Source organism: Cupressus sempervirens, chromosome 4 (assembly GCF_028749045.1).
Source record: "Cupressus sempervirens isolate cs-2001-9-10 chromosome 4, ASM2874904v1, whole genome shotgun sequence".
NCBI lineage: Eukaryota > Viridiplantae > Streptophyta > Pinopsida > Cupressales > Cupressaceae > Cupressus > Cupressus sempervirens.
This window is the reverse complement of record NC_143121.1, coordinates 87,077,601-87,103,718: the sequence shown is the minus strand read 5'-3', so window position 1 is coordinate 87,103,718 and position 26,118 is coordinate 87,077,601. Positions and strand designations below refer to the sequence as shown.

The 26,118-nt window shown below is 36.7% G+C and overlaps 1 protein-coding gene across 5 annotated transcripts in view; it reads left to right on the top strand.

Annotated features, from left to right (window-relative positions):
* IMPL2 (inositol monophosphatase family protein) overlaps positions 1 to 26,118 on the top strand; it is a 203,254-nt gene that overhangs the window by 88,885 nt on the left and 88,251 nt on the right. For all 5 annotated transcript variants that reach the window (XM_089824425.1, XM_089824424.1, XM_089824422.1 and 2 more), the window contains exon 6: positions 10,829 to 10,895. In XM_089824425.1, coding sequence (XP_089680551.1) covers positions 10,829 to 10,895 — 67 coding nt within the window. The remainder of the gene's footprint in view (positions 1 to 10,828; positions 10,896 to 26,118) is intronic.

The following is a 26,118-nucleotide window of genomic DNA, read 5'->3' as shown; positions in this document are numbered from 1 at the left end:
ATTTATTAGAAACACTATCCCAACTGCATGTAGCACTAACATAGGGAGCAAACCTGAAAGTGGTAACCTCAAAGAAAGAGGAGGGAGAAGTACGGTATAAGACAATACACTGTTCACCATAGGGATGGAGAGAACACCAGCGGTAGTAGAGATGGAGATACTAGGGTGCAAACTCTCAAATACTATTTGTTGTTGGTAAATTCTATATTGTAGCCGACGAGTAGAATAGTATCCGAACGGGTGCATGATGGTTAAGTCACCTCTTCGGAAAGGTATATGTACACTGTCTGCAATGGACTTTGGATCATGATTGGAATCATCATTAGAGTTATTGTAATAAGCATATTACATATATGAATAAAGTATCTGTTCTATGTTATATCTTACTATACTACATGTATTAAGTATTCCTTTTACCTGTACGGTAAACATTTGGCGCCGTTGCCAGAAGTAGGGCTCAGAGAGACATTCTTCGCGAATATAGCAGCTCTAGCGACTCGGGCTCACCAGGTGGTGGCCTTTGCAGAGTTGAGGCTTTGGACTCAGTAGTGAAGGAGCTGGAGGGAGTAATATCCTTCATGAGATTAGGATGCCCGACTGCCTTTATAGTCTATTTTGAGAAGCGGGGATGGCCGGATGTGGAGACTGCAGAGATGCGATAGGACTGGGCCATGACAAGAGACCCTGGTATGGAGAGCCGAGTAGAGGCTTTGACTCATGAGATACTGAAGTCACACAGAGAGGCATATTACACTCTTCGGAGGAGCAAGGTAGATCAGGTAGCAGCTGAGAGGGCTCGGGAGGAGTTAGTTGCCAGGTTAGCCATGGAGAGGGCAGCTTGGGAATTCAATAGGGCAGCCCTGTTGGAGAGACAGAGTTAGCTACAGAAGTTGGCAGCAGAGAAGGAACAGATAGCAACAGAGAAAGAGAAAGTAGTAGAGGAGAAGGAGAAAGAGCTGGGAGAGATTGCTGGAATGATGCAATCAACTTTAGAGCTTCAGATGGAGGCCGAAGCAGAACTGAAAATCAAGAAAGAGCAAGTCTACAAACTACGGGTGGAGTTGAACGAGTTGAGGGCGCCGACGACCACTTTCCAGGGACGCATCCCTTTGTTTAGTATCCATACATTGATATAATTAGTTGTTTATTTTTGAGTTTTGTTGTATTGTCGTCCAAAGACGACTTTTCTTTTGGTGGGATGATGTCGGTAAATTCTATATTGTAGCCAATGGGTAGAATAGTATCCAAACGGGCACGTGACAGTTGATTCACCCCTTTGGAAAGGTATATGTACACCATCCAAAATGGACTTTGGATCATGATTGGAATCATCATTGCAGTTCCTGTGATAAGCATATTACGTATATGAATAAAGTATCTGTTCTATGTTATATCTTGCTATACTACATGTGTTAAGTATTCCTTTTACCTGTATGGTAAACACTATTGTGGATAGAGGTTCCAGTGTAAATGTCTTATCAAAAGAAATATGGAAGGAAATAGGGAAACCTACACTGTGGCCCCCGACATTTCAACTAGTGGGAGTGGATGAACATGGAATCAAGAGTATAGGAACGCTGATGGGACAAAAAGTCATAGTTGGTACGCAACAATTTTTTATTGATTTTGTGGTTATCACTGTAGAGAAGAAAGAATGTGATGCTCTATTAGGAAGGGGATGGTTGGTTGTGGCAAAAGCTACCCATAATTGGAAACAAAACACTCTATCTGTTGAGTCGGAAGGAAGAAACTACATCAAAGAATGACTAGGATTCAATAAAAAATCGATGCCAAGAATATAGATACGGACATGGTTCTAGGCCAGTACATGATAATATAAATAAGATGCACGAACATTGATTACATGACTACTACTTAACAAAACATATCATATGCTGAAACAATTGGTATAGAATGAAGAAGCAACTCTCGATCAATCTCAAGAATCTTAGAGAAAGAGCATAGCAGCAAAATAAAATATATATCCAGACCATCATTGAAGATAAGGCTCTTCAACACAGGTATGAAGATTCTATCACAGCTACATATTTCAACAAAAGGCATTATTATAATTCTAAAAGGCGTGCATGAGCTTTGACATGAGATCCTGTATTGATCTTGAATTTGTTGTTGAGCCAAGGGTTTCAAGTTTGGAAGAGCTCAAGATTGATCCAAATTGACGGGTTACAAATGAAGGATTCCATGACAAATCACGACAGTTGCAAGAGCATATTCTCTTTTAGCTTGGTAAACAGTGACTAACTTATTGGAATTTGTGTCAAATATGGTGTCACTTTTGGGTTGTAGTTTTGGCATATGGTCTCTGAGAACCATGTCTGATTTGGGTTTGATATTAGCTTAGCTATTGGATGTAGGGTATGGAGATTTCATAGTGAGTTTTTCAGGTTTTAATATGTTGTTAGAGTATCTCAAAATCTCTTGTTGTTAGTAGTACTACAAGTTAAGGTTGGTGGATGTTGTGTTATAATTGTTTATTGGTGTTAATACAATTGATATGTGTTTTCAAGTGAGATTTTTCCCACACAACTTTTTCTTATGATATATGGATTGAGATTATTCCTCTAAAATGGTAGTATCTAAATTGTCTTTTACACATAGCTTCTCTTATAGATTAGTGTAGGAAGTCTATTATTTTAGTATTTTTCCATTAAAATTGTAAGACCTAAATTATCTATTACACATAGCTTCTCTTATTGATTAGTGTAGGAAGTGTATTATGTATCTTTGCTTCTTTTTTATTTGGTATCAAAGTTTGATCACCTTAGGTTTTAGGTGTTGGGGCAAAAATCTAATATTGGTTTAAGTGCAAGCTTGCATAGAATGAGATTTTGTTGTATGAAAATGGAAATCATGTTTAGGGTATAGATGGAGTAAATTATTGGTGCTAACTTTGAGCTATGGAAGCTCAAGATGGAGGGTATGCTTGTAGATAGATCTCGATGGGAAGTCATGTCTGAATCCAAACTATTATCAATGTCACATGTTGATTGGGATCATTTTGATAGAAAAGAAAAGGACCTTATTAGGCTTTGCTTGGATAATTCATTTTTGTTGAGTACACATGGCTACCTCACAAGATCTTTGGAACTTGGGGACTTATGCTAGGTTGTGTCCTTGGTCAACAAATATTTCTTTTGATAAAAAAAGTTGTACACCTTGAGAATGAATGATGGTGGTTTTGTGGCTAAGTATTTGAATGCATTCAATATGATATTGACTTAGTTGTATTTTGCTGAAATGAAGATGGAAAAGGCTGATTTTTGTATAACATTTTAATGTTCTTTTAGGGTTTAGGGTTTAGGTTACTGTACTAACGAGATTATATGATGGATGAGGTAGTAATTGTTTTACTTTTAGAGTCGACAGTTCATGGAATAATGAAGGAGAAAAGCAAGAGAAGAAAGTAAACATAGATCTAAATCTTGTGGGAGAGCCTTTTCTACAAAGTGCAAGGCTAGGTTTTAGAATTACACTACTTTAGAATATCTACAAAGAGGAGAGGAAGAATAGGTTCAATAATGAGTCTAATAGATCTTCATAGTGGGATGGTGGAAGTGTCATTGTTGTGGCTTTCACAATGCACGAATTTGAAGGTGTATAGTTGATATACTTTGGAGCCTCAAGCAAAAGATTCTTGTTGAGCTTCATGAATCTTTAGGATTGTTGAAGACATATCATCAAATCGAACAAGACTTCTCTTAGGAAGGGCTGAAAGGGGATGTTTAAGGTTTGTGGTAAAATGTATGGTTTGCCAAAGAAATAAAGGTGAGACAATTAAGATACCTAGTCTTTTGCAGTTCTTAGTGATTCCTAGCTAGCATTGGGAAGAGCTTACCATGGATTTCATTTGGGGTTCTCTAAGATCTAAATGTAGGAGTGTCATCATATGAATTGTAGATTGTGTTTCCAAATATGTTCGTTTTATTGCATTATCTTATTCTTTTACAATAAGAACAATGGAAAATGTACTTATGGAGAGTATTTGAAAGTTACATGGTATTTTGAAGGTTATTTGTGATCTTATTATTTCTAGTAATTTTTGGACAAATTTGTTCTCTTGTTTGGGTGCTTAGTTGCTTCATATCTTTGCATACCAACCTTCAATCTAATGGGAAAACTAAATTTGTCAATAAGTGATTGGAAGGATATTTATGTTGTTTCACATCATATAAACAATCTCATTGTGTAGATTGGCTACCTCTAGTAGAATGGTGGTATAACAGTTGTAGTAAGTGTTTATTGCCTATAGAGTAACCAAAATGGTGGATATTGTTTCATATAGAGTAAACAAAATTACTCAATGGAACGTAAGTAACATATAAATCAACAGTAACACAATATGGATAACTTATAACTCAAAAATAACAGTGTAAATAATTTGGCAGAAAGATAAATATTTTCATAGCATAACCTGTCTATACAAGCAACCACAACATAGCTTGTTCTGGTCTGAATACATTTATACTCGACAGTTGTTTAATTCTGCTAATCGTCAACAACTAACACCCCTTCATAACAATGTTTTATTATACTACCAATTTAAACTAACAAAAGCATATTAATTATTATTTGCATAATTGGTATCTACATCATCCCCCCCTTCAAAATTTGTTGTCTTCCAGATGACAGAAAACAAAGCGGGGCAAAATGCATATAACAAAACTACAAAGAGGGGCGAAAAGACATCCTTGTCATTGGAGAAGTTGTAGGAGTGGATTGCTATTATAGGCAATGTAGGCACTGAATGGTTGTCATCTCTAACTGTCTCGTTGCACAAACCATGTTGGCAACCTCCATCACTTCATTTTTTTCAACCTTCTTGTCCTTTCCCTTCATTCCCCCCTCAAGAATCACCAATTGTGTTTCTTTCTTTGCCAATTGTGTGTCCGTTTATGCCAATTTCTCATGAAGTTGTTCTATTGCACTCTCGAGAGCAATCTCCCTAGAGTGGTCTTGTGCCAACTGTGCTTAAGTTTTCTCGGCCAGCTCTAAATATGCCTTATGTGCTTGTTTGGTCTATTGAATGGCCTTCCCTCTAGTTGTACTGGTCTCCTCCACTGCTGTGGTGAGGTGGTTGGCATCATAACATCTCTCTAAAGAAAATTTCCATGCCATAAAGTGCACAAAGAACTTGGTCATGTCAATCGCCGACTTGTGGCCATGGAAGTTGCCAGGCGGTTGTAATCTCCTTTGTCTCCACTTGTAGCCATCCTTTAACTGTGAAACATTAGGGAAACTCCTTTTTCTATACACCCAAGATAAACATGAGGAATTTCCTTGCTGCATAGGTAACTAAGGAGTGTTGGTTCAGCTTTTATAGTTGTAGTATCGTACCCCAGTCTGCCAAAGATATCCATGTGGTTTTTGAAAGGAACCCAAGAGAGTCAACTGACAGTTGTGGGGCCTTTGGTGAAATTCCTAACAACTATGAGTCAATGTTGGCATGGAGCTCACCCTTGACACCCTTAATTGGCATCGTCTCACCTTCAACATCCTCAATTGACAGTTTCTCAACTTCAACACCCTCGATTGGTAGTGTCTTAGCCTCAACTAGCAGCGACTTTCCCTCAACTGGAAGTGATGCCCTTGGCTTGAAGTGTATTGCCCTTGGCTAGGAGCGCCTTGCCCTCAGTTGGCAGTGTTCTCTTGGGTGGTAGTGTTTCGCCCTCGACTGGCAGTGACACCCTCGGTTGGCAATGACTTGTCCTTAACCAATAGTGACTTTCCCTCAAATTGCAGTGACTTGCCCTCTACCGGTAATGTCTTCTCGACTGGTAAAACTAGCTGAAATATTACCATGGATGTGGCCAACAAGGTGGCAATGAGATGAGTATATTGTACAATGATAGGAATGAGGCTTCTATACATGATAGGAATGAGGCTTCTATACGTACACTGTTAGTAGAAAAGGTAGTTTATAATGGTGTAGAGCACACATATGCAACCTAACGAATGCTTGTACAATAGTAGTGACAAATAATCTCCACGGTTCCTATCTCCATACATTGGTAGCACACTAAAAAAGTTGTTGCAAAAGAGGAAAATAATATTGATATGATTCGTATAGTGGCAATTCAAAGTGGTATTTGTATGCTTGTAGTGCAAGGAGATGGCCACACAGTGGTAGTGCAAGGAGGTTGGCACAGGATGATAGTGGAAGGAGGTGGATGTACGATGACAATGCAAGGAGGTGGTTAAATGGTGGTAGTACATGGAGCTAGCTATACAGTGGTAGTACATGGAGGTGGCCAAATGGTAGTAGTGTGAGGAGGTAGCCGTATGGTGGCAAGAGGCCCATAGGTTAATTCCATATGGTGTTCAAGTGAGGCTAGATTCTGTATGGTGGTAGTTTTGGCCACTAATTGTCCTATGGTGGTAGAAAGTTTGAAGGTAACTCTTCAATTGGCATTTCCTCCTTCAATTTGCTAGTTTCTCTCATACTTGTTCTTGCCAACTATTAGTGTAATTGAACTCCTACCTCTTTGTGTAACTTTTGTCTCTTTATTATATTGAGTTTCTACTTTTAATTTTTCTTCTTTCTGTAATTTTTCATGTGTGACTTTTTCTTTCTCACCTTATTCTCTGATTCCCATTTTTCCAAAAAATGCTTTTTGCCTTTTTTTTTTGAAATTTTAATTTCTTGACTTTCATAGCTTACATATAAAACTTTACTTTTGATTCTTTGCTTTTCTTACTTAAGTTTTGGGTACTTTTGTGCTTTTTACTTCTGTCGTAGCCTTTGTCTTCCCTCTTCATTTTTAGCTCCGTTTGTTCTTCATACTTGACTACTTATTCTCTCTCAAACCGCTAGGCCAATGTGTCATGCACTCCTGCCACACTTTCTTTGCACTCTTTGTATTTAGGAGGGTGAGTGTCCTCTACTGCTTTAGCCTCCAACTCGTTACAGTTTGGATGGAAAACTCCAGTCCTCCATTTTCTAGTGGAACAGTCTATTGAAGGAACTAGGTTCATCCTCTGAACAGTTCCCCAATAATAGTAACCCTTTGTCTTCAGGTTCCATCCCTCCTTCCATGTTGAATTTCCCTCTCTTGACTCGGATTCTAATGCCAACTCCTAACTTACTACCTGGTTTTAGAAGTCAATAATGCACTTTTTACTATCACTCTCAATGGAGAGTGTGTTCTTCTTGCAATTGTGGTTGGCCATTGCTGTGATCAGCCAACCTCTTCCAAGGAGAGCAATGTACCCCTTTTCTTCCATCACAAAGCCCAAGAAGAATTGTTGGGTTTTGATGACTACCTTTTGGGCCATAAGTGTTCCAATTGGTTTGATGCCGTGTTGTCGACACTTACCAAATGAAAGGTTGGTGTTTAGTTGGTTTGCCCAAGGCCTTCCATATCTTCTTTGGAAACACATTTATGATAGGTCCACTATCCACAATGGTGTTTGTGAGTATACACCCCATGATTTCCATGTCAACCACTACTGTGTCCCCTCCGGTGCTGACTACCGACTGCCAAAAACATCGGATCTGTGGTACCATTTGTGGAGTCTCCCTTTCACACTTCATCCATTCAACCATTTTCACTAGACTTGCCATTGTCTTGACTACCATGATTATCACCTACCTTAGTGATTTGCACCTTTAGTAGTGGTAATGTCTCCAGTAGGTCTGCCACCTATATTGGTATGGTGGCTTGTAATATCTTTTGTATGATGTTTGCTTCGGATGCTGGCCGAAGGGGAGTACTTGCAGTGCGATGTGATAGTTTTAGTTCTTCCTGAATCTCCCATTCAAGATCCATTCTTACTTCCTTCAATCTCTCTTTCTTCATGCAAGGGTGTGGTTATGTGGTTTTTTTAACCTGCACCTTTGTAATTGCTAGAACTTCCTCCTTAGAGCGTGTGACGTCTATCATGTTCACTCCCTTTCCTTCGGGATAGTCAGCGTCCTCATGGTTGCTTGGACTACACCACTTGCACAACATGCTTCCTCCTCCTTCCCTTCTATGACAGTAAATTTATGCTAGATTTGGGATTGCATGATTTAATATGTAGCTTGTTTCAACATTTCTTGGTCACAATCAGGAAAGAACACAATGAAGATGTTATTGTAGCCATGGAAACTATTATGGCTATGTCAATCAATGAGAGTAATGCTAATTCCCAGCCCCTTATGCATTTGTTAGCAATTTGAAGAGGAGAACAAGATGTTTCTAAATTTGCTTATGACTTGGTCGACAAGGCGCTTGAGCAATGTGAGTGGAAAATTGAGAGGTTCAAAAAACAATTGGCTGAAAAAGAACTAATTTCATTAGGATTACAAGTTCAGGATCTCCCAAAAAGAGTAAGAACCAAATGAGTAAAGAACATATTTTTTCATGTGTTAGAAGGCTTGGACACTTGATCACATTTGTGAAATAAATAAGGAAATTTTTTATTGCAGCCAAGTGGCAATGAGGACAAAGATATATACGTGAATGGTGCCTTGATGCATGAGGAGCACACAAACACAACAAATATGCATGTTACTGGGCATGATGAAACCAAAAAGTATAATGACTTCAAATCACACAAGGTTGATATTATGGAGGAAGAATCAATAGCTACAGTTGAGGGGTATTCAGAACTCTTTATTGGTAACTTGCAAATTCTTACTGATAAAATACTTGAAGAGAAAAAACTGAATTGATGAATCCATGCATGGTCATTATACTGTCTCATTATTCCTACATGGAGAGTGCATGACATGATCTAGAGAGACAATTGAGTGTGATGGTAATAAAAATCTTACAGTTGAGAACAAATCAGAAAATTTAATGCGTGATAGCCCATGTACCCTAGATGAATTTGAACGAAGGACTTTAGCATTGCAAGATTTGATTGATAGATTATTGGTCACAAAGGAGAAGATTGTGCAAGTATTCACAATGGTAGATGAGTTTCCACTCAAATTGAGGATAGACAAAGAGGAGTTGCAAGTGGAGTCACTAGTATTCAATAGCACACAATCTAAAAAGCATTTCAAAAGATGAAATGAGTTTGCTTGTGGCTTTTAATGAATAGGGATCTTGCTATCAAGTTTGCGGAAGACAAGGAAAACTAGGTTGACAATCATTGCTACGAGAAGTATGGCTCATTTCTTTCTATACAAAGTAGAAAATAAATTATCCAATATAACTTCAACCAAGGAACAAGAAGTTGGAGCAAGGCTGATGGAAATCAAACAATAGCAGAAGAGATCGATCAACTTCTTGAGGAGGAAATGGAGCACAATGATTCCAGCATTTTACATACTATGTGTGCATTGTGTGGTGACGTTTTCACACCATTGCCCATTGCAAATGGGACCTCTTCTTTTTTTGGCTTGGCACTAGAGTCGTTGTCTTAGTTTAGCTCTAGTTTGATGGTAATCCCAAGGTCTCCAAGTTAGTGAGATGAGTTTGAGCAACTTTAGATAAAAGTCCTTGCCCAATTGTAAGTTAGAGCCATTCAAGGGAGTAGGATTATCAAGGTCAGCCCAACAATTAGTAAGGATCTTTAGTTGTCTTTGAATGGAGTGCCTTTGCATCCACCTTGCACTTTAAAGGAATCAAAGCCTTGACCAAATTAGGATTTCCAAAACAAAGAAAATGCTCAACAAGTAGCTAGGCATTGATCTGATTTTCCCACTCATAGGGTTTCCTTTGGCATGCAACAATTGAGATGTAAACGATGAATGGTGACATTGGCTTTTGACATGATAAGGGGCAAGGCAAGGGTGGTCTTGGGTAGCAAGTTTTGAAGTTTAAACATTGAATCTGATCTAGGACAACAGAAGAGATCTAGTGAATAACTCCAACACGCCAAAGGCAGATCAAGGGAATAGGCATGGCGTAAAAATCCCTAATTTTGATTCCTGTGTTGAAAGTTTAGAGCTGGCAACCTGATTTGAAGTAGTTGATAACCCAAACGAGGAAATGAAGAATCAACAAAGCATGAAGAAAGTGGGTGTCTTGGCTAGCTTTGAAGAGATATCTTGAGTAGTGTCCAAAGGCTGGTCAAAATCTGACCATACCTTCGACAAGCTTACACAACTTCATGAAGATTTCTGCACAGACATAAAGCTTGAATTCCAAAACAAAGATGGGGCCAATCACTTAGCAAGTTAAATGCATCTAAGGGAAGTTAGCATGAAAATCAGGAGACAAAGTGGACAAAATCTAAGCCCAAGAATATGAAAATTTGAAACTTAATGGTCAGATCTGAGAATGTTCAAGATTGAAAATCATGAGCAAAGGAATGAATTCATAGATGAGCTAAGAAAGGAGTTGAGTTTCAATGAAGAAAGTGCACCCCAAACATAAAAAAATTGCTGACTTTGGAAAATTCCAAGCGGCGATCGGAATATGTCCACCCATTGAAACAACAGTTTCCAAGTGGAGGTCAGGATCTGACCACCCTTTGAACAAGATTTTCTTGTAATGAAGATCTCTGCCGTCTTTGCAAGCACACAATTCCATCATCTCACTAAATTCTGTCCCAGGGTTGATGCATGTTGATATCTTTCAGTTCAAAACACTAGTGTTTAGGGGAGAAAATTGTTTATAATTCTCTATCATATCTGAAGATTAGGCTTCCAGTTGTTTAGATACTGGTCATTTATGATTTTTTTGAGCTTTGTTTTGTGATTGATATATTTAGAGAAGTAAGTTCAAGAGATCAAACACACCCTTTCATCCTTAAGACAATTCTAGTAATTTTTGCTATCTTATGCCTTGAATGATGATGAAATCTGAGAATTGGGTGTAGATTCTATATGAATTTTTATGCTGTGAATTTCCATTATTACTTTCTTTTCTTGCAGGTATACTACAAGTCCTCATCTATTCAATGGAAAAGCTGAAGAAGCATTTGTACGCGTCAGAAATAAGGTCATATTGAATGCTTCCCATCTAGTATAGTACTAAACTGTACTTATATCTGCTGATGTTTTCTTTTTTGTTTATTATTTCATCTGTTATAGCTTCATAATTTTTTTTTGGGTGTTTACTTTCATTTTCAGAATCTGCCTATGCTTTATATTATCCTATACTCCAAAGAAATGTATCTGGTTGGTCAAATATATCAACAGTATTAGGCATGTGGTTATTGTTTGTCTTTTAAGTGTTGTCCTCCATTTTCAGCAAATCCTAAAGTTTTGGACTTGATATATGCTAGCAATGAGAAAATGAAGCAGTTTGTACTTATGCTAGCAATTATAAAAACAAGCAGCATGTATCTATGCTAGCAATTAGAAAAGTTGCAATGAGTATATCAGCATGATAAAAATCACCCAGGCATGGTATAATAATGAATAAACATGTTTCCGCCAGAGTTTGTGAATAATCATTAGGAAATTTTATTTTCTTGGATGACACTGTGATAAGTTTAAAAGATAACTTTTGGATCCCATTTCCAAGGGAAAATCTTTTAATCAAAAGTGTTATATTTTATTGTTCATTCAAGATATCTGTATTATGTCCCATTGAAGCTTCTTTTTCAATAGTTTGGATAGCTGTATCATAATTTCTTTTTTTCTTTTCTTTTCTGGACAGTGTTTTAAGCAGTAAGAAAGCTGTTTTCCTAGTTATAAACGTTGACCAAATCTGTGGAAGTTGATTTGATAGCTCTACATTTCTGGCATCAGAGGGAAAACATATTAATAACAAACTTTTCTTCTTTGGCTTGTGGTTTGTCAAGATTCAATAATATTACCCAGGGACTGTAGGCTTCACTTGACAACCAAGAATACTTTCAATTTTTATTTCATTGATATTACAATGACTAGATTACTTTCTATTATTTGGAAGAGGTCTGAAAGCCTGAAGTAAAACAGAACAATAGTGATCACGATTCGTAATCAATAAAACATAACAGCAGAAAGGAGAGAAGTTCAAATATTTATTATCTAGGGATTTAACTACTGGACGTGGCTTGTTGCTTTTGGAAGAGTCAACGGTGAAGCTATTGAGCAAAGTCCTCTCATCTGTTAGACAAGAATCTTGAAGATTTCCTGAACATCTTTGATATCACCCACATTGTTGTCAATGGTGTTACGTATGTCAGTTCAATCCTCCAGAATGTGCCTCTTATAATCTGCATCCATTTGGATTTGAAATAGATGGTTATTATTATTATCAAGGAGTTCATAAATCAAGAAGTAAATACTAGATATCACGAACACTAATTTTAACTTGTCTGGGTTCTGTCACGTCCCCTTTTTGAGAAGTAAAACAATATAACTACTTAATTTTGCCCAAACTAACTTTATTATAGAAATAATGCAACTAATATTTCATTATCAAATTAAAAAATGCTTCTCAAGATGATATTAAATATCAAGTTCAAAGTGGCGACTAAAGTGGAAGAAGACATAAAGATATCATAAAGTTGCTTTTTAATTGAACAAAAAAAATGAATTGTATAAGAAATTATTTTAGTTGCCTTTCATGTGTAAGAACTCTCTGCGGTTCTAACTTTGTTTAACTTCACACTGCTGGAAATGACTTTTGGCTTGAAGTTTTGATTTTTTTTTTATGTTTTCATGATATTTGCCTTCTTTTTTGAAATTTTGGATAATAAAGGAAATTGAAATAACAGTGCTTGTAGAGACTAATTACAAACAAATTATTCACTACTAACTCTTTTTATTTTCCACCAATAAAGTATACAAGACTATATCATGCTTGTGGAATATATTGAAATCTATTTAAGAACCTGTATCTGTCTGTATGCATAAATTGACACCCAATATTCATAACGCTGCTTCTGAAAACTATCTCAGATTAACTCTGAAGCATTGATATTATGAAGGTAGTCTTATACCAAATGTGCCTTATACCTACTAAATGCAGTCCCATAGTTATTATTGCTGCTTCAACAAGAATGCCATCCCAAATGAGCCACGGTAGTCAATATAAAATCCAATGGAGCCTCTATATTATTGCTGCGGCTTGCTAATGTTGAGACACCCGGACTAACAAAGATGGCAAAGATAAACTGTTGAATGTCTGCTTCAAATTGCATCATTTAAATCCAACCATGGTCTCTGCATGAAGCCATCAATTTAAGCACAATTCACTGGCAAAAGACAACCAATTCAAAGTGCAAAGACTTAGAAGAATTGCCAATTCTTCCAGTTCCCAATTACTGAAACCCTTGGCACAAACTCATCACCAAACTCACCAAATTCGCAAATGCATAATGGAGATCGATTTCCAATGTTTGCTTTTATACTTTTTCATGCTTAAATTGATCCAGAAGCTTCAACCACACTCTCCACACAATTCAACATATGTGCTTTTTTAGCAAAGCTTAAAATATAATAATTTATTATATTTCCCTGCAACCTATGGCACCTATAGTTGAGCTTATCATTTTATCATTAAATGCAAATTGACAACACTTTATAATAAGCTTAAAATCAATCCTTAATTAAGTATAGCTTAATTAATACTTATATAACAAATAATTAGATTATTAATTTCCTCATAATGATCAACACCTTTTTCAGGTGTTCACTGTCTGAACCTAACGCCTAGGTGATCTGCCAAAAATACCATTTATCATAATTTGACTTACTATAAATAGTAAGTCTCAAAATGAAAGCACTGCCGAAGTTCCCACAACTCCATGTTACCACCAATCGTTCAGGTGCCCTTCTCAGAATAGTAACCCTAGCTTCTTGAAATAGTAAACTTACTATAAATAGTAAGTGTGCCAATTTGACTCAAATGAAGAGCAATCTTGAACATCCCTGGTCACTTGAGTGGGAAAATAGCCTTTGGCTTGACCAACTGAGACCTAACCAACTGTTTAGCTTACAAAGGTCACTAATAGGTTCGTCCTCACTGCAACTCAAGGTTAGCTAAAATGGGGACAATTACAGTCCGCCCTCCATGGGTTTGCTTGTCCCTAAGCAATCTTGCATTTGATAGCTCACCGAACTGTACTTATATCTGGTGGTGACTCAGTTGTTTGATTTTCTTACATTCATTATTTATATTAGATACTGATTCCATTCTTTTCATCTTGCAGGGTTAGCCCGCTATTCATTGATTATCATTTCACTCCCTTTATCTCAACTTTATTGGTCATCCTTGATGAATGCCTGGGGGTGACTGTTTTTGCACTGTATATAATCACAGCCATTTATATTCAGCCCAACCTGGCTTATGGCTTAGTAAAAGATGCATATTGCTCTGTAACAATTACTTGCTGGTTCTCCTAAGGGTGTTGTCTCTTATCTCAGAGACATATGAGAGATGCCATTGTATAAGCATGCACGGAAAGGAATTCTTTCTAAACAAATTCTGATAAAGATCACAAAGAAAAATATTCCTTAATTCTTATGTTTGTACTCAGCCAATCACGAGGAAGCAAATGGATTCATTTCAGAGTTACTCTTTCTGTGTTATTATTACTCTCCTTTTCTTTCCAACTGAGAATTGAGAACCTCATGTATCGAATTGGGAAAAGCAAAGTATTAGGAAGAAAAATGCATCTCCAGAATAAGTATTGTCTCCTTATGGTAGAGGAACACTGCGATGTCTGGCTTTTAGCACTTGTTGAGAGTATGTAAGACGAATCATATACTCGTGGAGCTCCAACTTGGCTCACGACACAATGTGCATATTTCACTAAGAAGATACATGTCGTTGTAGATAGCGATTTCTTGCAAAGATACAGACTATAAAGTAAACCGGGTGTATACAATTGTGATTGTGAGACAAAGATCTTCCGGGGGTGAGAAAATCCAGAGCTAAGCGGCTGTATGAAGAAACGAGATTGCAGAGCAATAGGTGACTTGAGAAAAAATGTAAAGTAGTTTGTCCAAGATGAAACAAGACCATCATATATATGATGTGCTCTCTTGCATGCTCGGTTACGAGCAAGAGCAAGAAGGAAGGTGACACGAGAGTTATAAAGAAAACACGGAGTCATCGACAATACCTAGCAACATCTTTTTAAAATGAAAAAGACCATCAAAGGTTATACAGCCCGATGAAGGAATTATAAATATATGACCACCCAAATAAAATGTTAAGCTATTGCCAAGGGTTGGAAAAATAATAACTTCCTTTTAATATTTTAATATAAAAATACCACCCTCTATCTACCTATACTTGTATGTGTAAACACACATATGTATATATAATGTGTGATATTCTAAGCAATGTATCTAATGTATATGCTGTATATTAAGTGGGCATATATGTATGTCTCCTTTGAATTTATGCATACATACATATATGTGCGTGTACATTTGCAAGCATATGTAGATACTATGGTATTGTTATATTAAGACACGGAAAATACCACAGAGAGCTCTGTGATCATCCAAAATATAAGCTAAGACATTTGTTCGTAGTTATTAATTAATGCTTAATGATCTTTTATTTAATAATACATATTTATTGACTGGTTAGCTAATGGTCGTCCAAAGTATACTCTTTCTTGCCTAGCCATTTACCCTTAGCCAAGGTGGTTTAGTATTCATACCTATTTTCCCAATGGTAGGTGGTGCTCCCATGACCAATTCCTTTGCTAGCAATGCTTTCCCCCCTTTGCCGCGTTCCTGCAAGTGAAAATTTATCATGGTAACAACATATTGCTCATCATTTTATGAAGTCAAAATGATCATACCATATGATCATATTAGCTATCCATTTCCAATTCATATATCGTCATAACCACTGACCAATATTGCATTTTCCCATTAAAGCTTAACAAATAACGAACACTTCACTATGATATGAAACCATAACGAATAACTAATTTAACCATTGACTCAAGTTCGCATGAAGCCTCAACAACTATAAAGAAGCATTGAAAATTGAGCCAAAAATTGGTATGTAGCACTCAATCTGGATCTCTATCATCAAAACTTGTCTCCTGCTAAGAGCATTAGCAATCCTATTAGGCTTACCGCTCTCGTGTTTCAAAACAAGTTTGTAACTCTGCAAAAACTCAACTCATTCTAATGTCTCTGATTCAACTTTCCTTGACTAGTCAAATATTTCAAAGCTTGATGATCAGTATATAAAACAAACTCCTTAAGAAGAAGATAATGTCTCCACTTCTTCAATGCCTGGATTATAATATAAAACTCTTAATCATAAATATAATATCTTATTTGGTATGTAGCACTCAATTTGGATCTCTATCATCAAAACTTGTCTCCTGCTAAGAGCATTAGCAATCCTATTAGGCTTACCGCTCTCGTGTTTCAAAACAAGTTTGTAACTCTGCAAAAACTCAACTCATTCTAATGTCTCTGATTCAACTTTCCTTGACTAGTCAAATATTTCAAAGCTTGATGATCAGTATATAAAACAAACTCCTTAAGAAGAAGATAATGTCTCCACTTCTTCAATGCCTGGATTATAATATAAAACTCTTAATCATAAATATAATATCTTATTTTGGCATCATTAACTTCTCACTGAAGTAAGCAACATATCTACCTTCTGAAATGACCCTTACTATAAAGGCCACTAAAAACCCCAATACTGAACTATGGCAATTCGTCAAATACTTAGCATGCAACTGTTAAATGGGCAAGGATGTAATGTCTGAAACAAATTCACCAAATAAGATAGCTATAACAAATGCAATGAATAATAGTAGCACCAACAATATTCAGAAAAAAATCTTATTGTAATTTGCATTTAAGGACTGATCTGTTACATGCTCCAATGGTAATAGCAAATTCTTACAATATTTGTAATAATTGAATTGAAGGTAAATGAATAACAGCGTCTGAGCATATACAATTCTGTACTTAGTTTTTAAACAATGTAAGCAACATCAAGAACCTGGGATTTTCGCCTCCATGAGTTGTCATATGCATGAATTCTCAAAATGGAACCTCTCCCTGCCTGACTGCAGCCCTGCCGATGAAGTTTACTGAATGGTAACTGAAGGGAAAACTCAGGTCTGTTCCTGTCTGGGCATCACAGCCTGTCAACACTGCCGTACCTGTATGGCCTTGGTGCAATTTTTTTATATAATTTCCAGCCTTCAAAATAGTGCCGAAACTGGTATGTACTGAATCGCCTAGGGTGATTAGATAGCCCCCTAAAAACATTAAAGGAAACTCTGAACAATTTGATGACCCAAGCCTTGGTACGGCTCTGACATGTACGGCCCTGCTAAAAAAAAAAATCTGCTGTGTATTGGATGCCGTATTTGGTAGGATTTGAAACGCCTTGGGTTAATGTATAACCCCTCCCAAGCATAAATTCAGATTCCCATGCAAAGTAAAGTTATGTGTAAAATATGAGTCCAGTCCCGTTCACAATCTCATCAGAATATGCACTAAATGTCTCCCGAATTTGGCCAGCTGATTCTGTAAGAAGATGATGAACTCCAACCCTTGTGAATAGCTTAAATCCTCAAAATCAATTATTAGAATAATTCATCATGAAATGGCTAAATACCATCTCCAATGAGCAACCCTTCGGAAGATATCTCACTTCCTCAGTTATGCAGATCCAAGGGAGTTTTCGTTCCCAAAGACCTAATGGAAATTCGCAGACCAAAGACCACAAATTGCTCCAATATAATTAGAAGTTGAATCCACAAAAATCGCTTGTCCAAATGGGTGCCTCCAGCCCTCAATTTATTAACTTTTCTAAGAAGTCACTAGAAACTTCTAGAAACATCTTTTATAAAACCTTATTATAATGCACTTTATTATAAAATAACTTTATAAAATAAAAGTGCCATCTCAACTCAAAATTAGAACATGTAGGCCCCACTTACTGGATGTAGGCTCAATTATAACGCTCTGAGAGCAATATGCAATCATCTGGCAACAGGATGACTCTCTCTCCAAAATCATTTGCCTACGAAAGTCAATGATAGGCAAATCTACTGTGGGTATCATGTCGCTAGAAAGGGGACATGACACGTTCTTGGCTCAAAAAAAATAGAATGGCATTACCACTAGCATGACAGTCTACTTGAAACACCTTTATAAAACCAGAAGTGCTAAACAGGCTGTTCTGTAACTTTCTATTTCAACAATTCAAAACTCTTGTCTCTTCCTATGGTCCACTTAAACTCCTTCCTGGCCCCTTTTGTCCTTCCTGTCAGAGGTCCATAAACATTGCCGAAACTCTTGATAAACTTTCGTTCAAAGCTAGCCAAAACATGAATAGATCTTCCCTCGCTGGCACTCCTTGGATAGGCCATTCGAGGATAGCCTTCATCATCTTTCGATTTTAAGACCTTTTGTTGAAACTACAAATCCAAGATACACTAACTCCTTCACAAAACTACGTTTCTTTAAATTAATCAACAATTTCTCTTCCCTTAACCTCTCAAACACCCTACAAATATGAATTAAATGCTCCTTCATTGTCTTATTGGATATCAAAATGTCATCCAAATAAACAATGACAAAGTTTTCTAGAAATTCTTTTAGTATCTCGTTCATGAGCCGCATGAATGTGTTTGGCCCATTGGTTAGCCCAAAAGGCATGACTAGCTGCTTATGCAACCCCTTCTTTGTCTTGAAGGCTTCTTCCATTCGTCTCTTTCTCTAATCTGGATTTGATGATTTCCACTCTGTAAATCTATCTGTGTAATACACAGAGCCACTCAAACAGTCCATAATATCATCCATCCTTGGCAAGGGAAATTTGTACTTGATAGTGATCTTGTTGATGGCTTGAGAATTTGTACACATCCTCCATTCTCCATTTTCCTTTGGTGCTAATATTGCTGGTACAACACATGGACTCAAACTTTCACAAATCAACCATTTTGGCAATAACTCCTGTACTTGTCTATTCAGTTTTTCACTTTCTGTTGGAGTCATTCTGTGAGTTGTCTTATTTGGAAAGCCGGCTCCTCGAACCATATCCACCTGATGATTGAGCTTGCTCACTGGTGACAATCCATCAAGCACATTATTGGATACAATATCTTTAAACTCATCCAACAAATCTACAACTTCCATAGGTACATCTTCTACTTCCTCTTTACCAGCTTTTGAAATAAAAGCAAAACACATGTGCTCATGCCTTATACCTTCTAGGAACTTTGTTCCATCAACCAAACATATTCTCACATTGCTTCATGCCTTCTCCTTAGATTCCTTCAATGGCTTTAACTTGTATGGAACTCAATGCTTTGTCAAAGAATATGTATTTGCAAACCCATCATGTACTTTGTGACATTCCCTTTAGTGCATGAGAATTTAATAATTAAATAATAAAATTATTAATTTAACTAATTATTTATAATTAAACCATGTATTTTAGATAATTGTATTAAAATAAATAAATAAACAAATAAAACATATGATGTGATCTATTATTGATATAATAATATGATACTAAGATAATATTATAATATTACAAGATAATATTAATTATTAATATCAATTTATATAAGATCACTCATTTTAATGAAATTAATAATTTGTAAATATAATCCAATCAGCATTCTAGAGTCTATAGATACGTAGTGTGGGGATATTACATATTATAACACGCGTGCATATTAAATGAAGGACAAAACTATTCAATAAGCATCAACATGAAGAGGCATATATTGTAACATACAACATTGTAAATTAAAGAAAAAAAACAGAAACACATAGAAATGCTCAGTGAAAACTCCACTTGGCAGCATGGTCGGTATTTCATATTAATGAGAAGATGATATATATAATAAGCAAAAATGAGAATTCTATCGACTCTCATGTTTTCCTTATATGAATAAATATGATGGTCGTCTTCCTCCATACGTTGCTCATGAACATTAGTGTTTTAGTACCTACGTATTTAAGCAAGTATAAATTGCCAAAAATATTAGTGGGTGGAGTGAATTTGGTTAGAGGAGTAACAAAGAAAGTGTTGTGGTCAATATAGTTTGAAAGGTAGAAATTAAAAGATTAGTATAGGAAGTGATATGTACAACAGTAAAAAGAGTGTGATAAGTGTGATTTGTTTCAAACAAATATTCTTATCAATGTTCTGTAAAAAGGAACATTTAATAAGGAATTACCCGATCTTCCATTTGTCTCTGTAATGCCCCCCATTTTTAAATGGAACTTAACAAATATTATTAAACAATAATAATATAGAATTAAATACAAATAAAAATGTATAATAATAAAATTATAATATAAATAATAGTATAATAATATAATATCATTATTATATTATTATTATATAAGATATAGAATAATACAATTAAACTACAGATAATTACAACATAAATAGTAGTAACAATGAAATAAACTATTAGTCCCTGCCTATGAACTCATGTTTTCAGTAGCCCTCGTACAATTAATTTTTATAATCAAATTTGCTGAAGTTTTAAAGTTAAAAATCAATTTTATTTATAAATTAATTTACAATCATTAATTACAATTTTTTGATTGGTCAGTGTTAATTTTCCTAGGGGTAGATTGTTTTTTAAATTCAAAAAAATCAACAAATTTTCGAAGTGCGGCTGTTGACAGAAGTGAGGTTCTCCGAGATTAAAACCCTCAGCATGGTAGATGATACAATCAGCAAGTGCAGGCATGGGCTTCATCACACATGCCAACGATCCCTTCTGTACTTCGATTGTAACAAAGCTCCAGGGAAGGATCCAAACATCACAAACCCCGGACCTCTCCCACCAAATGTCTCAGCCACAATCCACAGTAAATGGATGCAGTCCCTCCTTCTGAAACACAGTCAAAACAGTGACGACTATGCTCGCTCACAGTTCTAGTTTTACATATATTTTCAAGAGCTTCCATGGGTAAGTATGCTGCATCTTTGCCATGCCGAAAGGGCTAACACTTTTGACTATGCTCACTCACAGTTCTAGTTTTACATATATTTTCAAGAGCTTCCATGGGTAAGTATGCTGCATCTTTGCCACGCTGAAAGGGCTAACACTTTCGACTACATGAGCAGCATGCAATTTGATAGTATAAATTGTATAAATTGTGTGTGGTTGATTTTGTGCATGATTTTCTGTGAAAGTGAACAAATTTTCTATTTCAAGCACCATTTTGACAGTAACTCTGTTAATTCGGTGAGATTAGCAAATTATCAAAAAATGATATGGGAATTCCACAAAAGTTGCAGATAATAATTTTAGTATTCTACAGAAGTTGAGCTTAAATAAAGAAAGTTGTCCAGAAGAATGGCATGTAATTTAATGAGAGTGAATTCTGAAACGCGGCTCTTTTGGGCTCTAGGGAAACTTCTTTGGATTGCAAAACAACTTTTCTATTCTCTCGAGAAACTTCTTAACCAGTTTCTGTTACTTCTGGGGCAGCGATGATGTCTATTTAATAGACTAATAAAGACTAATAACATAAATTTCGTGGAATTCAAACTAAAATCAAATGCAATGAAGCCATGTTTTATGTAAGCCAGACCCACAAATTTTTCCATGTTTCTTTGTTACCTGTTACCATATGTGTGCAATTTTTACTACGGTTTCTCAATTATTTATATTTTATTGAATTACGTGGAGTGCTTTGGTAGCATTGCCTTGTAAAAATGGGCATCTATTTCTGATTTATTTTCTGGTTGTTTTTGAGGCGAATGAGAGGTGGTGGAAATTTCATAAGGTAGATATTAGGGCTCATTCTTGAAAGCATGGATCAAAATCCGTAGTATTAGGAAGAAGATATTGGCAAGTATATGATCGTGCTAATAGATATAGGTTTACTATTATTTTTTAATTATGTCATAAGAGATGAATACATAGTTAACGATTTTTCAGCGAAGGAATTTATAATGTAATGGGTTTTTAAGAATGAGTTGACGTTAATATTATTGTAATTAAACTATCCACTCTATCTGGTTTGTGAGTTAGATTGGAAGTATATATTCATTATTTTAAATCGATAGATATGATAAATCTAGCCACACGCTTGCTGCAGTTTAAATCTTATATGCATGAAGTTGTTATTTAAATAAAATTCTACACACTTCCAATTGGCAATTGCAAACTTATTGAAAAACTCAAAGTGTCAATGTTAATTGTGATATCACTTCCTAATTTATCTTATGTAGTGATTAAATAAAAATTTAGATAAATATATTTAAATAAACAAATTAATCGAGTTAAAATATTTTCTTACTAAAGTAAAAACTATCTGTTAGTGCTTCTCCTTATTAAGTGTAAGCATATTAAGAAGGGGACTGTAATGTCCCCTTTTTAGCATTCATAGCATGATGTTGTCGTTAGCCTATTTCCCTACGGTCCCGTAGGCTAACCAGGTCATTAAAGGGGCTTAGAGGCCATTTGGCCTAGATAGTTTCAGTTGCAGGTCTTTCTGAGGGGCTTTGAGGCAACTTTGGGCATACTTACTATTTATAGTAAGTCATCTTGGACATGGGCGGACATCCAGTGGCAACGGTATGTCGATGGTAATTGTTTAAAATCGACAAGAAGACTTGTTCATCATTGATAAGATTTGTTATGCATTGATAAAGCTATTTTATAAAGTTAAATTTAAATATTTAACTTTATTAATGCATAGACTATAGTTTGTGAGAAATATTTAAATTAAAAGAGTCCCCTTTATTTTATAACACATTGGAGACATAAGTTACATAAAGGGAGTTATGTTTTATCCCACATTGAGAAAACGAAGGATTGAGCTCTTGCGAGAACACTATAAAAGAAAGGGAAGAGTTTCTTTTTAGTATGCTTGGGGGAAAATCAAAAAAATTGGAGAATTTTCTGGAGGTTATGTCTCAATAGTTTGAAGGACGAAATCCCTTCAAGCTGGAAAACTTGACGCCATTGAAAGATATGGTCTTGAGATTCAACATGGTAACAGTCCGAAAAAGCAGATACGAAAAAGGAGTCCGAAAAAGCAGGCTGAAAAAAGCAGTCCGAAAAGCGGAACCGAAAAAGCAAGCTGAAAAAAGTAGTCCGAAAAGCAAAACCGAAAAAGCAGGCCGAAAAAGCAGAATCGAAAAAGCAGGCTGAAAAAGCAGAACCGAAAAAACAGGCCGAAACAACAGTTCGAAAAAGCAAGGCCAAAAAAGTAGAATAAAAAAAGCAAGTGGAAAAAGCAAATCGGAAAAAAGCAAAACAGAAGGGGCAACATTGAAGAAAATTATTACAGCAATCTACAACCAAGTTCCTTTGTTAGTATTGCTTTTTTTAGGTGTGATAAGTTTCAGCTATAAGTGTGCGTTATACCAGCATTATCATTTTTTGTAATCCATGTAAATGCCAAAAAGTCTTGGCCATATTTCATGAGCATTGGAAATTTCATTGCAATTAAGGAGATAATAGTTGCTGGTGCCATTTGAGCAATACAATATTATTATTTATCAGCTAGTTAGTTTGCATACCAACTGTTTGTAGAAATGCCAGTTGGCTGTAGGTGTTCATTTCTCATGCTTAGATCATATATATGCATTGAATATTGTCAAAATAAGTTGCACATTCATGTTAAGTCATTGTGTAGTCCATTGTAGTCTTCTAGCACAAGATTCTCATTGATGCAAATTGAAGAAAAAGTCATTTGAAGCTAGCTGAAATACTATATCAGTCATACGTCCCTTGCATGTGAATTGTTTGATGAAATTCCTTGAGCTTTCATCAGCATTTTTGAGAGCAGATTTGAGGTGGCTTATTACAGTGGTATCAGAGCTTGCTTGCAAAGTGTTTGACGAAATGTCAAACAACTGAAGTATAAAGATTTTTGGTGTTTGAAGAAGTTATAACCTATTGGGGTTATTACAATGGTATCAGAGTGGTTTCCTGCCATCCTGTGGAGGTCTTATTGGGAATTTGGATTAGCCAGATAGAGAGAAAAATGTTTGACAAAATGAATGCCGGTCCAGATAAGGGAAAGGAAAGATTCTTACAATTATTAGACACCTTAGCACAGGGACAACGATCAACAGAGCAAAGAGCACAGGAACAGAGTCAGAGATTTGAGCTTATGATGCAGATGATGGCTCGTCAAATGGGGTTGAATGCTAATGTGGTTGGAGGAAATAATCAGAATGGTAATAATCAGGATGGGGCACATAATGGAGGTGAACAAGTTGAGAACAATTTCGGTCATACACCCCAGCAAACTAGGATAGTGAGTTCGAGGCCCATGGTTCCAACATTTCCTCCTAGAGCTCCAGAGCAGCCCGTACCAGAGCCCCAGATCACTGATATACAAGACCAGCTGAGGAGAGATTGGGAAGCCGGAGGTCCAGATTTTATAGCTGCAATTACCTTTAGGGAGTATATAGATGTGCGGATGAAGCATATGCCACGTGGACATGACAAGAACCAGAGCTATGAGCTACGGAAGAAAGTAGGGAAACGTCAGTTACCATATTATGATGGCTCGGGGAAGTCTACAGCAAGAGCTTGGGTTCAAAAGCTTGACACATATTTTCAAATGAACCCTATGCCTGAGGAAGAAGCTATTAAGTATGCAGCAATTCACCTGGATGGGTTAGCACACAAGTGGTGGCATCATGGTATGGTCACTATGGGTCATGCACACATTACCTCATATGTGGAGTTTACGGAGAGACTGATTGAACGTTTTGATAGGCCTAAGGATCGTACCTTCCCTATGACAGGCAGAAACTTGTATGAGGAGTTTAACAGTCATGCTGATTCAATACAGGGAGACATTAGCACATCTTCAGGTAATGGTTTATCTACATCATCTTCACAGGCAGAAGTGGTTTCAGATGTTGTGCAGGTTGAGCCAGTTGCATCAGAAGGTGATATCATAGGCACACCGAATTGCGTGATTGACACAAATAGTGATTCCAGTACAATTGGGCTGGATGAAGTTATAGCAGTTGAGGATACTGTCATGTTTGAGGATAGTACAGTTGATAAGAAAGTGAGCATTCAGGACTTTGTAGAAAATGAGTATCAAGCATAGTTGGATGCTTCTTCACATGAGATAGAGGCTAGTAGCTCTTCACTTGGTTTGGCAAGCCAGCTAAAGACAGGGGACAAGGATATTGTCGCGGCTTTATCTCATCATGACAGGATGCATGGATTGATTGAGAATCACATTTGGATGATTCAACTGCAGGAGAGACAGAAAGGAGTCACAACAGGTTCTTGTGACGACTTACAGAAGATCAAGGAAGGCATGGAGGCAAGGAAGGTAAGTTACATACACCTACTTTCAGATCGCGATCATCTCTTTAATCTTGCAGGGATCTATTTAGATGCATTGAAGAAGGAGGAGGAGGTTGACTGGTTTTCTCATGAGCTGGTGGATACTCGGAATTCCTTGGTGTGTATTCAGTTGGCTCTCCAGGATTTTGAGAGACATGTGGATGAGCTTTGTCTTGAGGTGAGCTCAGTTCGGGAGTTAGCGCATATAGCAGGGACTCAATTTTCTTTTACAGTCAGGTCACATGTTGATGATTTCTCAAAGATGACAGAGTTTACAAGAGAGTCCCAGTATCTAATTATTACAAATGACACCCAAGGGGATGTTGTGGACAGTTTTGAGGACTTAGTTTCCTCAGCAGTTTCTTATGGTACGGAGGGGTTGGACAACGATGCTACAGTTTTTGATACTAATGTTGATATGAGCTTTTGAGTTGATTCACAGGATATGGATGGTAATACTCTAGAGACCAGTAACTTTGAGGATATTCCTTTAGACAGTGCGTCAAAGGAGGTTTGTAGGAGACAGTCTAGCCAATGCCATCATGTGTCTAGTCAGTTGAGAGTTAGTGAACGAGACATTTCTATCGCTTGCCAGCATTTCGACGTTGCTCGTCAGTTGTTAGCAGTTTATGGATGGGGTTCTCCTACTAGTGATGAGCAGGGAGGTAGTTATCTTTCCTTGACAGAGATCCACTCTTTATGGGAGGCTAGTCAGAGTCTGAGACAGGATTATATGCAGTTGGTAGCCGACAGAGATTATCTTATGGAGTGGGGGAGTATAGCATACGATGCATTATTGGCCAAGGAAGATGAGGTGAGTGAGCTTACTCAGCAGCTTGAGGTTACTTCTGAGATTCTTGAGAGTACACAGTTGGCTTTCGAGGAGTCACAGTTTCATTTGGCTAAGGTGACCATGGAGTTAGAGCGACTGCAGTCTTTACCAGATTCTGTACAGTTGTCTGGTGATCCGAGGATGTCCATGGT